Genomic DNA, 15873 nt, shown 5'->3' with positions numbered 1-15873 from the left:
TAAGAAAACAATGTGCATTTTTACGAGAAGAATCGTATACATGTAGCAAACTTATTGAATACATCCCCGCACATTTTGTGCACTTTTAAGGGTAGTGTCACGCGGGTGACGGGATAACCTTTTTATTATAAAAAATGTGCCGAAATGTAGTCAAGGGTAACAGACTACGGGTGGTTAGAAGCATCCATTGAATAGAATATACGACGCTAGAGCTCTCAGCTAATTCAACATGTTTGGATTTTGGACAATCACATGGTATGGTAAGAATTGGATATATTGGTCCTAATGAAGACAAATACAATGCGAATTGGATATAGATAATTGGACTACAAAAAGCTGGCGCTAAAGTTGAATCATTTTTCTGAACTCTGTGCTAGGTCATCTAACATGCTCCAGTTTGCCCGATATCGTACCGAGACCAGGACTGGACGACATTCTAGTATGCTTAGGATGCTGACTAAAGAAGGATTAAGGTTATATGTATGGCATGGGCTCATTGGGCTGTTACGTATAAGGGCTACTGGCCAGGCTGCAGCGCGTGTGGCAGCCTGCAGGATACCCTTGTAGACCAATCAGCTCAGCTGGCAGCTCCCTCGTTTGCGGGCAGGGCATTTTGCAGCTAATGCATTGATCAGGTAGGTGAGGCAGACGCTAATTAGCTCCTTGCACCGATTCGAATAGTAGGTACCGATCATGATCCATGAGTCTACTTCGCCTGCAGTGTTGACAAAAGTAGATCAGTGAAGCGGGAAGTTTACTCAGAGCATCAAGTTTTAAGTTACTGCGTAATGCGACTGAAAGATACAGTTCAATCCCGGTAGTTAACATAATTATACCTGCGCGTAGAGGAAGGTGCCGAGGATGGCGATGGCGGCGCCGAGGGCGTTGATGGGGCTCACAGGAGTGTGGAAGATGATGATGGAAGCTACGATCACGCTCACGCGCTTCATGGTGTTGCCGATGCTGAAGGACAGGGGCGAGATCTCGTCCAGCGACATGTATGACACCTGGTTGTACAGGTGATAGAAGGCGCTCTGGGCGACCACCCACCTGTAATTACGTTCATCATGAACAACACAATCAGAGAGAGAGGATTACATATCCAGATGCTTAATCAAAAGGCGGTTAACATGGGGAAGCTCTTAGCCACCGATCAATAGAGCGATCCGTGACGAATAAGCTCGAACACGAGCAATAATTACCATGCGAAATGCGGGCCGATCGCCTGCGACGCGCTCTGCCATCCGGCAGCCCACAGCTTCGGCCCTTCAACGGCAAAGGCAAAGGGCGTGAGCAACGCCAAGGAGAACATGGACAGGCACGCGTAGTAGTTCATGCCTCCTACGGCAGACGCTTTGATCCCGGACGTCGACGCTGACGACATTCCCTTCTTCGAGAAGATGTTCCGGAACACAAAGGCCAGATTGGAGATCATGGCGCCCATGAAACCTGTGCCAGGCGAGCGCAATATAAGTTAGTTGATCATGCACGCATATTTCTGATAGACGAATCGATCGAGGCGCAGGGGGAGATGAGGCGCGAATGTGCGCAGTGCCTACACTGTATATGTGTGTATGTACCTGTGAGATTGAAGTTGAGCTCGGTGAGGGCCGCCAGGCCGCATCCGCCGATGATGGGGATGAGGGAGAGGTAGACAGAGGACGAGAAGTGATCACCCAGAAGGAAGCGGGAGACGAGGACACTGAAGGCCGGCTCGGAGCTCTTGATGATGTGGGTGAAGGAGACCGCCACCTTGGACATGCTGACGGTGGCAGCCACGTGGCCGATGGTGTGGGCCACAGCGACCTGGACAGAAGACGCATATACGAATATATTCTTCTTCAAAGAATTCCCCTTGTAAATGCATTTAAGGCGAAAGAAAGAGAGGATGATATGTAGTAAGTAACAATATAATTGTAGTTACCGGCGCCAGAGCCTTCCAGAAGCGGAGGTCGGTTGCGGGGAAGTCGACGATGCGCGTGGTCCAGGAGGCGAGCATGATGAGGGAGCCCGCGGCCAAGGAGAGGGCGGAGGTGAGCCACGGGTAGGGAAACACGTTGAGGACCTTCTTGTTGTACACGTTGAACACCACATTCAGCCCCCACCACGCCGCGAAATACAGCCCCAGCTTCAGCCTCCGCGCCCCCTCCTCGCCAATGCTCACAGCTAATTCAGCCTCCTCCTCCTCCTCCTCCTCCTCCTCCTCCTTGTACTTATTCACCGCACCCCTCCTTGCTGCCTCGGTCTGCATGCCCAGCAGCTGCCCTTCTTCGCTGTCGTCTGCCTCGCCAAACCACCTCCACCCTGCTGCTGCTGCAGCCCCAGCAGCCGCGTCGTACGCCTTCGCTTCCACTCTCACAGGCCTGCGTGACGAGCTATACCGCCGCCATTCCAGCTTCCCGAGCCGCTCCAGCTGCATGCAACGCCATTTAGCAGCGGGACCGCCAGCTCGGTTGCGTTCCCTGCAGCTGACTGAGTACGAATTTTGCTCATGATCTCTTGCAGCACTCATCATCGCAGCATAGGGGCTCGTGGTACAGCATTCCCCAACAGCGCCGCTGAGCTGGCCGCCGTGCTGGAATGCCTGAGCAGCAGCCATTGGATTCAACCCCTCTTGATGTATATAGCTCTTCACAATTCTAGCCGTTCAGCAACTCGGGATGTATAGTAGTTTGATCAGATCAGAACAGAACGACTCTGAAAAGAGCAGCAACTACAGAATTGTTTATTAAAGGACCGAGTTAAAGGATGCTTTTCTTAATCGAATGAACAACTCCCCAGGAAATCGAGCTCTCTAAGTGATGGTTAATGCTGTTCTAGCTAGCTGAAGCTATGCTGTTTTGACGAAAATTGTTTTGAGCACAAATATTTATAGTGCCGGAATCTGTAGGAGAGTGGAGGAAGTGATGATGTCAGGAAAGTATGGTGAGTCACAGCCAGCCGTTCAGTTAACTTGTCAGAGAGCAACGAACGGTGTAGAGAGAAGCGTGGTAGAATCAGGGAGTGTGAGAGGGAGAGAGAGAGAGAGAGAGAGAGTGTGTGTGTGTGTGTGTGTCTGACTGAGTGAGAGTGAGAGGCGAGAGGACAAAGCTAGCCGTCCTGCACGTTTTTGGCAGCAGAGATATTTGCAAGTTGCAACGAGCCAACGGTGGTGGTCGTCCCTTGGCCCCTCCAGGCTCCGCGTGGAACAGCTAAGTAGAATCCTCGCCGCTTGCATCCGCTTCTAACCAAAAGCACAAAAAATCGTGTCCAACACCTATTCTCCACCGTCAGTATTTCCTTCCTGTCACCTGATGCGATACTCTCACTGTGCTACACGAAGCATCCATGAGGTTACAAGTGACCCCTCACGCGCAAATAACATGAGGACAAGCGATTTACGAAAAGCAACTCAAGTCCTTCACAAACGAAAAACGTATGAAATAAAATCAATCTGCCATCGGGGACCCTGCCTGGCCTAAATGTCACTAGTTGCATTTTCTTCAATGGTAATAAGAACTAGTGTTCCATGATCTGCGTTGCTGGGTCCAACGGGAAATGCATGTTTCCTAGCATCACTATGAATGCTCTTTCACATTCTTCTTTCATACTCTTTCTCAGTCAACCACTTTCATGTTCTTCTTTCGTACTCTTTCTCAATCAACTACTCTTGTGCCAATTAATAGGATTAACATGCAAAGATAGCAAATGCTATTTTGTGCACTTCTTCCATCTCACTCAATGACGATAACATGCTAGATGTCATCCCTCAAAATATTAAGTGACAATAATATGTGAGAGACATAAGTGTGTACAATTTTTGTTGAAGACTAACTAACTTATGCCATGCTATTTTATGTCTGTACATCTATACCCATATTGGCATGTCGTATAACTATGTAATAATTATTAGGAGAAATATGGACCCAAAAAGAGCCCTTTAGCTTAAGAGTTAACAACTCTTCTAATGACAAGAGATTTAAGGTGGACCAATGGGAGAGGAGGTTGTGTACACACTTTATTCATTCCCTTTTTTCCCTTGTCTCTACCACTTATATACTTATCCTCGTATGTCCCCTTTTACCTCCTCCTCCCCCCTCTTCTTCCCCTACTTTTACCACCCTATGTGAGGAAGGTCTCACTAGGTGTTCAAAAAGGTGACCCAAATTAAAAAATTTATCCCCTCTGAAAATGGCTTTCCCCCTCTCAAAACCTCTTCTTCTATCATGCATAAATGTTTAAAAAACCATTTATTGGTGTCTTTTTGCAAGACATGCCTCTAGTTTGGTCATTCTCTTACCTCCATTCCACAAATCATCTCAGCTTTCTATGCTCCCAACTTCTCTCAACCATAGCTATACAACACCTAGCTTCTCTCAACCATAACCACACAACACTTAAGTTCTTTATTTTTTTCCACAGTCATTCACTTACTTCTATTTCATAAATCTTCTCATCTTTCTATCCTCACACAACCATAGCCACATAACCTCCAACTTCTCCCAACCATAGCCATATAACACCTAGCTTGTCTCTTTTTTTTTAATAGTATAGCCATAGTCATATAGTCCCCATCTTTTCCCACCCATAGCCACCCAATACCCAACTTCTCTCTTTCCTCCATTGTCGTTCTCTTTCTTCCATTCCTTAAAACTTCTCATCTTTCTATGCTTACATAATCATAGCCAAACAAGCTTCTTTACTTCCATTCCTCTCTTTCTAAGGAGTATTCTTCTCAAATCCATTTCAATGGTATCTACATGTCAACAAAAGTGACCTCGTGATTCTATATTTGCTATCTATGTATACAATACAAAGGATGAGCATAGCAAATGGGAAGGAGGATTGTTCAAGAATGATTCATGGGTTTACATGCAATCTTCAACAATAGGACATTATTGAGTTCGTTGTCTTGGTATACTACAAAATCATTGGAAGGATAAAGTGCTTGGATTTTGAGAGGCTCGAGTCGGACTCTTGAATTACTTCCTTATCCATCTCTCAATTCTTTGGAATGGCCCATTCCAAATGAGTCGATGCTGTTGCAGCGCATAGGGTTGAAGGTCACCACAGGGGTTTGGCAAGAAAATTGGAAAAATAGATGGAGATGTGTCTTCAAGAGATAAGTAGATTACAGTGAATGTTTAAAGGTTCAAGAGGTACTTCGCGGTCAATCACATGGATTTGAGAGAGAAGAATGTAAGAGGGTTTAAGAGCTTAGACTCCGGAGATGGTAGAGACAAGAGAAGGATTGAAGGTTTCAATCCAAGTTCTTGAAGATGTTAATAGAGATTCCAATTGCATGTTCTTAGCAAAGATCACAAGAGTATTATCTCATAAGTTCTAACTCAATTCAATTATGTTTTCTTGACTGTAAGAGCAATCAAAAAATCAAGTACAATATGTTGTAATGTATCATAAACGACTCTGCATCCCATCATTCATACATGATGCCATAGCATGAATCAACTTTGCATGATTACATTCAATGTAGACTGTTAGGGACAAAAGCTTATGAGTTAGTTACATGGCTTGTAGGGCAGAGAGACTTGCTTCAAGAGAGCTTCAAATTGAGTTCTTGATAAGGATAAGTTACCACAGCCAAGAAATAAGAGAAAAAACTCATCTTAATTCAACTCAAAGCATCTATGAATTATCTACAAACATTGCCCTGCCATAGGGCCTGAAATATCTTCATTTTCAGCCATCATGTCATAAGTTTTTAGCTCCCTTTTTACATGACATAAATATTTTTTCAGCTTTGGTCATGGCTGGAAGAGACTTATAACAACCCATACTATTGGCTATACATACATACATATTTCTTAGAGACACAGTTTCTGTAGCATAAGGAGGTTCAATCTTTTTACATGACATACTGCCATAGCCTCCTTTTCTAGCAGTGCAACCCGAAAACCCTTGAATTCTTGGGCATTAGGAGGCACAGGATAATCAAGCAATCGATCTCTATTTCGATGATGGTTAACACACAGAGTAAGAAATTGGACAGCTCGTTCATTATCCTTGCTTTAGGTTCGAGCATAGGAAGAACCAGCATCAATAACTTTTGTTTCCAAGCAGCCTTTAGAATTGTAAGGTTACCCAAGAATGATAGGGTAACTATAGAAGTTTTGAACAAAAAAGTGAAAATTGTATTTTATGTCTCAAATAGTTACCTGCACATTAGGACATGCAGCATATACCTCTCCAGAAGAGTTGTTTGTAGCTCTCATTCGCCAACCTGGATCAACATCTATGGACCATCCGCCACTTTCATAGAGACTCCTTGCCATGATGTTTATCTCCGAGCCATGGTGTAAGAGTGCAATACATGGTGTTTCTTTTTCTCTAATTTTGACGATTGTCTCTGTTGTTGCTCTTGCCCAATGCGTACTGGAGTAGTGACTGCTTGGAATGAACCGAGCCTCTTCCTCCTCATGCATGTGCTGTAGACGGCCTTCTTTTTGAGACATGGGCTGCCCAATTGGTTTGGACCAGCCGACCATTACATTTTTAACTTTCACTTCTTTAATTTTTGCATTCATGCTTTCTTTATCTTCAGCTTCAATTGCTACAATTAATTCTTTAACTACTTCAAGATGAATTCCTTGTGAAGTTAGCTTCTCTTCATCCTACACAAAAACTCGAAGAACTTGCAAAACAGCATGCATTGTTTCTTCAGCTTCATTGCCAACATATTGTCTTTTCATTTTGATTATATTAATAATTAAATCATGGAATTCACGTTTGGCAATTCCAAGAATTTCCCCTCAGGTGAATTGAATTTTGCTTTCCAGAATTCGTTCTTCTAGGACTTGTTTGAGATCGGTTGTAGATTCTATGTCAGATTGCAATTTGTAGCCTGGCTACGTGCCTTTCTTCTTTCCTTTGGTCTTCTTTGTCTGTGGCACATCTTCCATCTCTTGATCTGGGGTTATATTTTTAGCAAGCTTTGGTTGTTCAGGCGTTCTGCTAGTTACCCGTTTCGAAGGTCCAGAAGAGAAAGGCCCTGGTTCATTTTCTCTTCTTCTATTTTCTTCAATCAAGACTTCTTTATGATTAACGTCAGCCAAATGTGCAAAGGCAAAAAAAGAATCTACCAGTTCTTTCCAACCAGTTATTCCTCGAATGCACTGATTGGCATTAGCCAAATCTTCTTTGGCTGCTTTACCACATTCCATTTGATCTAGTGCTTGCATCCATACTTTAGATTGCATATTAGCTTTACATGCTTTCAAATTTGATTTAGTTGGTTCAATTTGTAGCCCATAGGTAGTTGCATCAATTGCTGCACAGGCATTCTTTAAAGCTAAGCCTTCTAATCTTTTCTTTATTTGACCATTGCCAAAATTTGGCTCCAGTTTCAACTGCATGATTTTTTTCGTCTTTTCAAAAGACGGGCTTCTATGCTTCAGCCTCACGGAAGGCAGAACACTCCCTCTTGTCATGTTGTTGGCTGCCACACCAAATACAGTGCCTCTTAAAGCATTCTCTCATGGGTCTTTGAGTTGATGATCGCCCTCGTTCTTCAACTTTGACATCCAGCTTCTCCACCTTGGAACTAATTTCTGTAAGATTTAGATAAAGGTCACGCATGCTTTAATGAGTTCATCCATGACATTATTTTTAGAAGGAACAGAAGAAGAAAGAGTCGGTTGATTAGTCAAAGGAATAGGTGATTCTGAAGGTGGAACAAACTCCATCAATGGAGTTGTTGAATTTGAAGTAGATCCCAATCTTAGTCACATCTGCTCTCTTCAAGCAATCATGTTAACTGCATCAGTAATATCTGTCCATGCAGTCTTGACTCCTGATTCAGAGGTAGGATATTCTAGGTGATCAGCAAGCTTCTCTTGCAGAATGGGATCTGCAGCCTTAAGGAATAATTCAATCTTCTAACATTTCATACTTTGTTGGTCTTCATCATCAAGTTGTCCAAATTTACTTTTAAACTCATGGTATAAAGCTGTTGCAGCTAAACCTTTGTTGGGTTTCTCAACCCAATCAGTGAAACTTTTCTTCGTCATTAGGCCAAAGTCTTCTAAGAAGAATTCTTCACATAGGGATTTTTGAATGCAGCCCAATCCACATCTTGCTGAAAAAGACTATGGATTATTTCTTGAAGACCATGCTTGGCTTGTCTGGCAAAATAGTGACTCCATGCATGTTGCACTACACCAAAGAAGAGTATTTTCTCAACATACAAGCGAATAAAAACTGAGACATTTTGACCATTAAATTGTTTTAATTCCTGCCTAACTTTCTCTAAGGCCTTGATAGCTGTGGAATCAATTTCTCTTCATCTTGCCATTGTTGTTGTTATTGTAACATTTGGATTTGTTGTTGTTGAGTCTGCTGTAGTATGCGCACCAACTTTTGTAGAGTATCTCCTGAAGAATCTCTCATCTTGAAGTTCTCTCACACCGACCTTCACGTCGGGTTCACCAATGTCGCAGTGCGTAGGGTTGAAGGTCACCATAGGGGTTTGGCAAGAAAACTGGACAAGATAGAAGGAGATGTGTCTTCAAGAGATAAGAAGATTACAGTGAATGTTTAAAGGTTCAAGAGGTACTTCACGGTCAATCACAGGGATTTGAGAGAGAAGAATGTATCGGGGTTCAAGAGCTTAGACTCCGGAGATGGTAGAGATCAGAGAAGGGTTGAAGGTTTCAAGCCAAGTTCTTGAAGATGTTAATAGAGCTTCCAATTGCATGTTCTTAGCAAAGATCACAAGAGTATTATCTTGTAAGTTCTAACTCGAATCAAGCTTGTTTTCTTGGCTATAATAGCAATTTAAAAAAATCAAGTACAATATGCTGTCATGTATCATAAACAACTCTGCATCCCATCATTCATACGTGATGCCATAGCATGAATCAACTTTGCATGATTACATTCAATGTAGACTATTAGGGACAAAAGCTTATGAGTCAATTACAAGGCTTGTAGGGCAAAGAGACTTACTTCAAGAGAGCTTCAAATTGAGTTCCTGATAAGGATAAGTTAGCACAACCAAGAAATAAGAGAAAAAATCCTCTTAATTCAACTCAAAGCATCTATGAATGATCTACGAACATTTCCCTGCCATAGGGGCGTATAATACTTGCATATTTTGACAATATCTCTTCTGTAGAGTAATAAATGAATTAAAAGAAAAATGTTGTAGCTAATTCTCTGAATATGGGTGAAGATATAAGCCCAAATATCTTTCCAAATTCACATCTGATGATGGCATAAACTTCCCCCAACACAGTGTTGGTGCATTTGGTGTCGAGAGTCCACCATAGGGATAGGAGACCGCAAGGTGAAGGTAGATTTAGGGAGAGGAGTAGACGAAAGAGAAGGGATTAGAAGAAATTGAAGATGTAGAAGAATACTCCCAAAAAGAATTACAAAATGTAGAAGAATACTAACAGAGATGAAGCCTTTCAATTTCTTTCAGCATTATGAGAAGATATAACTCTAATAGACAAAAATGTGTATTAAAAAATGCATTTCTCTATGCTTCTCAGATCGCCAATCTGATGCCTCCATTGGCTCCGAAAGGGGGGTAAAATATCGAGCCACTTGGCCAGAATTCTGCCAGATCACTCCTTCTTCATCTTCCACTTCGGAGTGTTGTTCACTGCCTGAAAATAACGATCGCGTATTGCGCGATTTTGCCAATCTCTCTTTTTACATAAAATCCTCTCAAATTGGCTGAAAGCTACATGCTTTCTTTTACATGTCATCCTAATCTAGAAGTTGTCTACAATTTTATGGATTTTTACAAGAGATAATATCTAAAATATCAAAAATTGGCTAAAATCTAATATTTTTTAACCATGGACACTAACATTAATCTCTAGAATGGCATTGGCTCTCTAAATAAATAAGAAAGACACACTCTAGTTTTTTTTACACGGTGTGCGCTTAGCGACACGACAATGCTTCAAATATGAAAATTAAAGATTGTACATAACATTCATAGCTCGATGAAATTCAGGAGAGCTATATGATGAGTGGGAGGTCTTTCATGGTTTGTACCAATTCATGTTTTACTTATATCTTCAAAATCACAAATAGGCATTAATATCCCTCCATATTCATTTGTATAAGGACACAACTAAGGACATTTTTAATTCCAATTTTTAAGAAGGATGTGATGAGATGGGTGGGATACACAAAGATAATATCTTATCATGTAGAGTAGTGCTCTCTAGTATTACCTTCTATTACTTGATTGCATATTCATAATTATACATACCCTTCTATTATTGATGTTGGATAAAGAAAGTAGGTCAATGGATTCTCTTAGAGCCCACTGAAGACACATGAGAAGCATTTGATATTCAAATTCATATGCCAAGTGGAATAATCCATTAGGGGGAATATAAACTCAAAAAGGATCTTATAAGAAATTGATTATAAAATTTTAATCTTGGATTAGTCCCTTTTCAATGATCATCATTGCATGCCTTTTTGTCCCCTTGGCCCCTACATTCCTAAGCTCCATCCACTCTTTATGGTGGATCCTATCTAAAAAGAAAGGGGGTCTCTCTTTCTTTTCACCCTAGTAACTAGAACTTTTTATATTTCAAGTTGGGACCACCACTCTTTCAAAAGTGCCACATCAACAACTCGAATTTATTTTGTTCTAAAAAATAAAATTTTAAAAATTTTCACAAAAATAGATTTTTAAAAAAGGTACCCAATTATATTGCAAGTTGAAATACTCATTTTTTGTATACTTTTTTGTATTAAAGGCCCTCTAAATCAATTCATCCTCTAAGAAGAAACCATCATTCTTCCAAAAGTGTCACATTAAAGCAACTTGGATTTATTTTTGTCTCAAAAAATGACATTTAATTTTTTAAATAAAAAATAGATTTCTCTTTCTCAAAAAGTATCCAATCATATTGCAAGTTGAATACTCATTTTCTATGCACTTTTTTACATTGAAGACCCTCAAAATTAACTCATATTTTTTAATACCCACACATGTGATACTGGGACCTTACAGAGGTAGTTACATATCTACTTTATGCTCCACTACTCTTGATTGCCACATCAATAGAATGAACTAATTTTGACCCCAAAAGGTGACTTTTTCTCTCACTTCTCAAAACATGGTCTTTTCCATCTCTAAAGGTACCTAACCGTGTTATACATGCATATACACATTTTTCATTTTGCCCTCTAATCCTTCCAAATCAGTTTTATCAAATGAAAACTTAATCTACTTCATTTTCTCTCCTGCTCTAATGGAACCACTTATGGATATAAGCAATAATAAAAGAAAGGTGGATTTACATGTTTGTGTAGATGAAGAATATGCTATTGTATAGTCTCCTTGTAGCAAGTGTGGACTAGATGTAACAATTGCTTCCTAATATCATTTAAAGGGAAAGAAAAATATTGATCTTTGGGTAGATGGTTCCTTGTATCCTAATAATCCTAGCACTAGACTAAATCCACCTTTCAATTCCATTGTTTCGTCGCTCACTTTTGTCGGGAATAGTGAAAATGGTCTATTAGGTTGTTACAAATGCTTAGATAGAAATGTTCGTATGCATCCATATTATCAATCAATGTTATATAACACTCATCAATCTTTGTTATAATCCCAAGGCTCTTTAAATGTGTGGCAAAAAATCCCTACAAGATCAATGAATCAAAGTGTAGAAGCTTGAAGAAAAATTAAAATAGTATAAAGACAAGGAACAAGACGACATGGCAAATGGACACACAAAGAAATTCAGCCTTGGAGGAGGAGAATTCTACATTAAAATTTCTTTTGGAGAAAATAGAAAATGACAAAAATATTGCAAAACCAAAGTTGTAGAGGTACAAGTAAACTCTCATGGGTTATAAGGAAAGAAAACATCGGTTACTTCTAATGCTATCACTAACCTTGAATGGTGAAGTACATAAAAGATGTATGCAAGCATTGAGGTTTGTCATTTTCTATTGAAAAATAATATGAATCTACTTTATTCTCTAAAAATTTCTATTTTTCTTAAGAACTTTTTTAATGATGTTGGAGGCCAAGGTGAGGCTCAGCAAATGGAGCTTCTATAGGCATTCTTAAAATGCAAGCATCTAATTTAATTTTGAGAGATCCTTGACATCGAGCCCTTCGACTTTCTGCTTTTAATGGGGCTCTTATGGATATTCTTCATATTTTATCCACAAAAGAAGTTCAAATAGTATATGATATAGTCGGGGTTAGTTGTGTTGAAAAACATGGATCTTGAACACAGTTTAGCTATGGAGGCTTGAACTTGTAAGCAAGAGACATGAAGATTGATGACTAGACACAGAATTTCACTCAAGTTAATTAGGTTTCAAGATAGATTAGCTTGGACTCATAAACACAGTCTTGAGTGGATAGAGTTACAAACTCCAAGTACAAAGTACAATAACTTGCATTAAAAAGTGAACCAAGTACATGCTTTTATAGCTTTCCAGCTTTTCCACTATCCTTACTGTGCATATAGGATTTAGGACATCTCTTCTTAGAGCATACATCATTTGTTATTTCACAACACCCCCCCTCAAATGATGAGTCCCTACACTTGCTGGCTTTTGTCCCCCCTACATGATAACATGGTCCAAGAGACTAGCTCATATGCAGCCTAGTCAAGTTAAAGCTTGAGACTTTATATCGTTGGCAAGGGTTTTTACAAAGCAAATCCACTATGGGAACAAATTCCTTAGAACAATCTGTCAGAGTTGTTGATGGTAGCGGAAGCATCTTCTTTTTTTTCTTCATTCATGAATTGACTTTGATGGTGGTGATTCTGCATCTGCTATGCTCTTTTTTTCTTGTGAAAACATTCACTGGCAATATGGCCAGTCTTACCACAATAATGACATGTCATCTAACTTTTGTTGTCAGTGTTGAATCCTTGACCTCTTCCTTTGGGTCCAATAGCTCCTTTGGTGTATAAGAGATTTTCCCTAGATGATGGGATACCATCTTTTGCATTTTTGTTCTTCTATTTGTTCTCTTCATCAAGAAGAGAGTGCTCAATATCTTTAAGTGAGAGATTGGAAACATTACTTAGTGTTGAGACAAGGTTCTCATATGGTTCGTGATTAACACTAGCAAGTAGCACTACTATTGCCTCATCCTCATCAATGCTCTTTTTAAGAGTCACTAGCTGAGTTTTAAGGATTTTGAACTTATTGATATGCACAATCATAGATGAACTATCTTTTGCATCCAACTTATAAAACTGAATAAGTAATTTTACATTTGAGTTCTTTGCTTGTGTACCAAAGATCTTGTCAAGTTCTTCCCATGCCTTCTTTGCATCCCTGATGCTAGAGATGTGGTGTAATACATCATCTGATAGACCCCAGGAAACAATACCTAGAGCTTTGTTGTTCATCTCTAGTCTTCTGCAACATCTTCCTCTTTAGCATTGTCATCTACATCATCTTCCTCAAAGAGATCCCAGAGGTCTTTCCTCATGAGATTCCTTGTGAGATGGTACATGGTTTTCTCCTTCCAGGCGTGAAAGCCTTCACCATTAAACTTTGCTATCTGCTCCAGTTCAATCATCTTAGAATGAGGTCTTACCACGAGGACACTCAGGCAGTGTTTGTCCTTTTACAATGAGATTGAGACTTACAAGGAATTGGAAAAATTTCAAATCAAACTAAGAGTAGACTTTGAAGCAATTGAAATGAGATCATAAGATGATTTACTCTTGATTAAGTTAAAAAAACCTTAAGTGCCAAGAAGCACCTGTTAAGTATCAATAGATACTAGATCTTGATATTGGGCTTGATGTTGCTAGGTAATTTTTGAGATTCCTTGGGAACTTCCAAACTTCAAAGGTAATGCTAGAGTGATCAAAATCACTATTGATGATTTCCTCCAGGGTTTCAGACAACCAAATGTTCTTTTAGCTCATGTAGCTCAAGGATTTAACCATTGCACAAGATATTGCATGGGGATTAGGCTTGCATAATGAGCTTCAAAATCCCTATGCTCACAAGGTAGATCGTGCAGCATAGGGGACGAATCTCTGTACGACCTAAAATCAATGCAGTCAGGACAAGGAGGTCAAATTCTCATAATACCGGGCTCCATTCAAAAGCCCTATGCTCATAGGGTAGATCGCACAGCATAGGGGATGAATCTCTGTATGACTTGAAATCGGTGCAATCAGGACAATGAGGTCAAATTCTTGTAATGCTGGGCTCCATAGTGAACAATGTCACACTTTGATGTGATAGGGAGCTGCGCTAGGAGTAGATGAAGAGTTTCCTAGAAGACAGCTCAAGCTGAAATTGCCTGTATGATGAGATCTAAGTGCTCAACTAAAGGTAGGTGTAGTCTGGCTATGGTGGATAAGAAGAGATGTGTGAGAATAAAGTAGGAGATGGACTCAAACACTTGTCCTGAGCTGGAGCTGAGCTATGAGAAGTTGGAGAAGCAGGGAGAAGAGCTCAATTGAGCTCACTATGGCTCTAATACCATGTTGAAAAACATGGATCTTGTCCACATTTTAGCTATGGAGTCTTAAACTTGTAAGCAAGAGACATGAAGACATAAATCTAGACACAAACTTTCACTCAAGTGAATTAGGTTCCAGCTTGGACTCATAAACACAATCTTGAGTGGATAGAGTTACAAACTCTAAGTACAAAGTACATAGCATTGCATTAAAAAGTGAACCAAGTACATGCTTTTATAGCTTTCTAGCTTCTCCACTATCCTCACTATGCATATGGGATTCATGACATCTCTTCCTGGAGCATACATCATTTACTATTTCTCAACAAGTCGACAAGGCTATGATGTTATATACAATATGATAGCAACTGCATTGGCTTGTGGCTAAATAAAGCACATGATTGTGCCTCATCCATTTTGACTAAGAGCTATTAGACGAGCTTGAAATATATTCATTGTTGATTCAATATAGTACACTTGTTTCTCCTAAGTTTATACTAACTATGATTGCTAGGTTTTGTTTCAACCTTGGAGTTTGTTAGCAAGCTTGATAAATGCCAAATCGTAAAGGGACGCAAGTTGGAAGAGGGTGGGCCTTACATTGATGAATTACATCATAGCCTATGCAAAAGATAGTACACTTATCCAATCGTTTAGGATGTAGTCATAAAGGAAAATTTGATGGCTACTAGCAGTAGTCGAATTATTTCCCAATGAGACCCATAATGTTTTCTCTTGGATCTTCCAATGTGCTCCATATCTAAATATAATTTTCAAGCAGACAAGTGGCAAGAAGCTCTACGTGAGGAAGGAGCCGGAGAATTCAACGTTAATTGGCACTTAGGTGATGATCTCAAGACTCTAAAGTGTATGTTCAATTGTGATACTAAGGCATCAACATTATTGCCTTATCCATTTTGTATAAAAACAAACAATTCTTTTAAGACTATAGATAATGTTTCGTGAAAGGGAGAAGCATTGGGCTGCAATAGAAAGGCACCACCAAATAGGTCACATCTTTATAAGAATTGGAAAGCCATATTTCCAATTAAGATTGAGAATGCCCATGTTTGCACTTTGCATTGCCTCATGTATATCATTAGGGCCAAAACACATAAAAAACGATACTTTTGTTAATCACTAGATTAAGAAAAGAGCCAATGAGAGTTTGCCACATGTGCAAAAATATGGTATTCTTGTCTCCTTTGCTTTGGAGATAATAGAGGCCATTTTGTAGATTTTTTCTCCTTTTTGGTCAAAATCTTTGAGATTTGACATCTTTTAGTAGTTCCAAAGCTCATAAAGCTAATAAACATTGACAAAAGATGAGATACAATTAATACTATCGATTTTGTAACTTTCAAGACACATTTGAATATGCTTCTTAGCAGCGAGTGTATTTTCATTAGCCTTATTGATATTCATTTTGGGTTCATCGACATTTT

At 39.9% G+C, this 15873-nt stretch overlaps 1 protein-coding gene across 1 annotated transcript; it reads right to left on the bottom strand.

Moving 5' to 3' along the window:
• Positions 1 to 256: 256 nt before the first annotated feature.
• LOC148030860 (glucose-6-phosphate/phosphate translocator 2, chloroplastic-like) lies at positions 257 to 3027 on the bottom strand. The gene is made up of 5 exons (XM_087684395.1): positions 1925 to 3027; positions 1581 to 1806; positions 1203 to 1449; positions 837 to 1050; positions 257 to 715 (listed from the first exon to the last, which is right to left on the bottom strand). Exons 1-5 carry the CDS (start codon positions 2597 to 2599, stop codon positions 707 to 709), a joined length of 1371 nt encoding a protein of 456 aa, XP_087540521.1. The 5' UTR covers positions 2600 to 3027; the 3' UTR covers positions 257 to 706.
• Between the last annotated feature and the right edge of the window lie 12846 nt (positions 3028 to 15873).

Source organism: Lygodium microphyllum, chromosome 9 (genome assembly GCF_053477565.2).
Source record: "Lygodium microphyllum isolate KBCC chromosome 9, Lygodium_microphyllum_v1.1.10, whole genome shotgun sequence".
Lineage (NCBI taxonomy): Eukaryota > Viridiplantae > Streptophyta > Polypodiopsida > Schizaeales > Lygodiaceae > Lygodium > Lygodium microphyllum.
The sequence above is the reverse complement of the archived record's forward strand: the minus strand, read 5'-3'. Positions and strand labels throughout refer to the sequence as shown.

Excerpts from the sequence above, each read along its gene's own strand:
- LOC148030860 (XM_087684395.1), bottom strand. The coding sequence starts at position 2,599 with ATGGCTGCTGCTCAGGCATTCCAGCACGGCGGCCAGCTCAGCGGCGCT. Across the intron at positions 1,807-1,924 it reads TCTGGAAGGCTCTGGCGCCG|GTCGCTGTGGCCCACACCAT; the intron begins GTAACTACAATT and ends TCTTCTGTCCAG. Across the intron at positions 1,450-1,580 it reads GCTCAACTTCAATCTCACAG|GTTTCATGGGCGCCATGATC; the intron begins GTACATACACAC and ends CGCCTGGCACAG.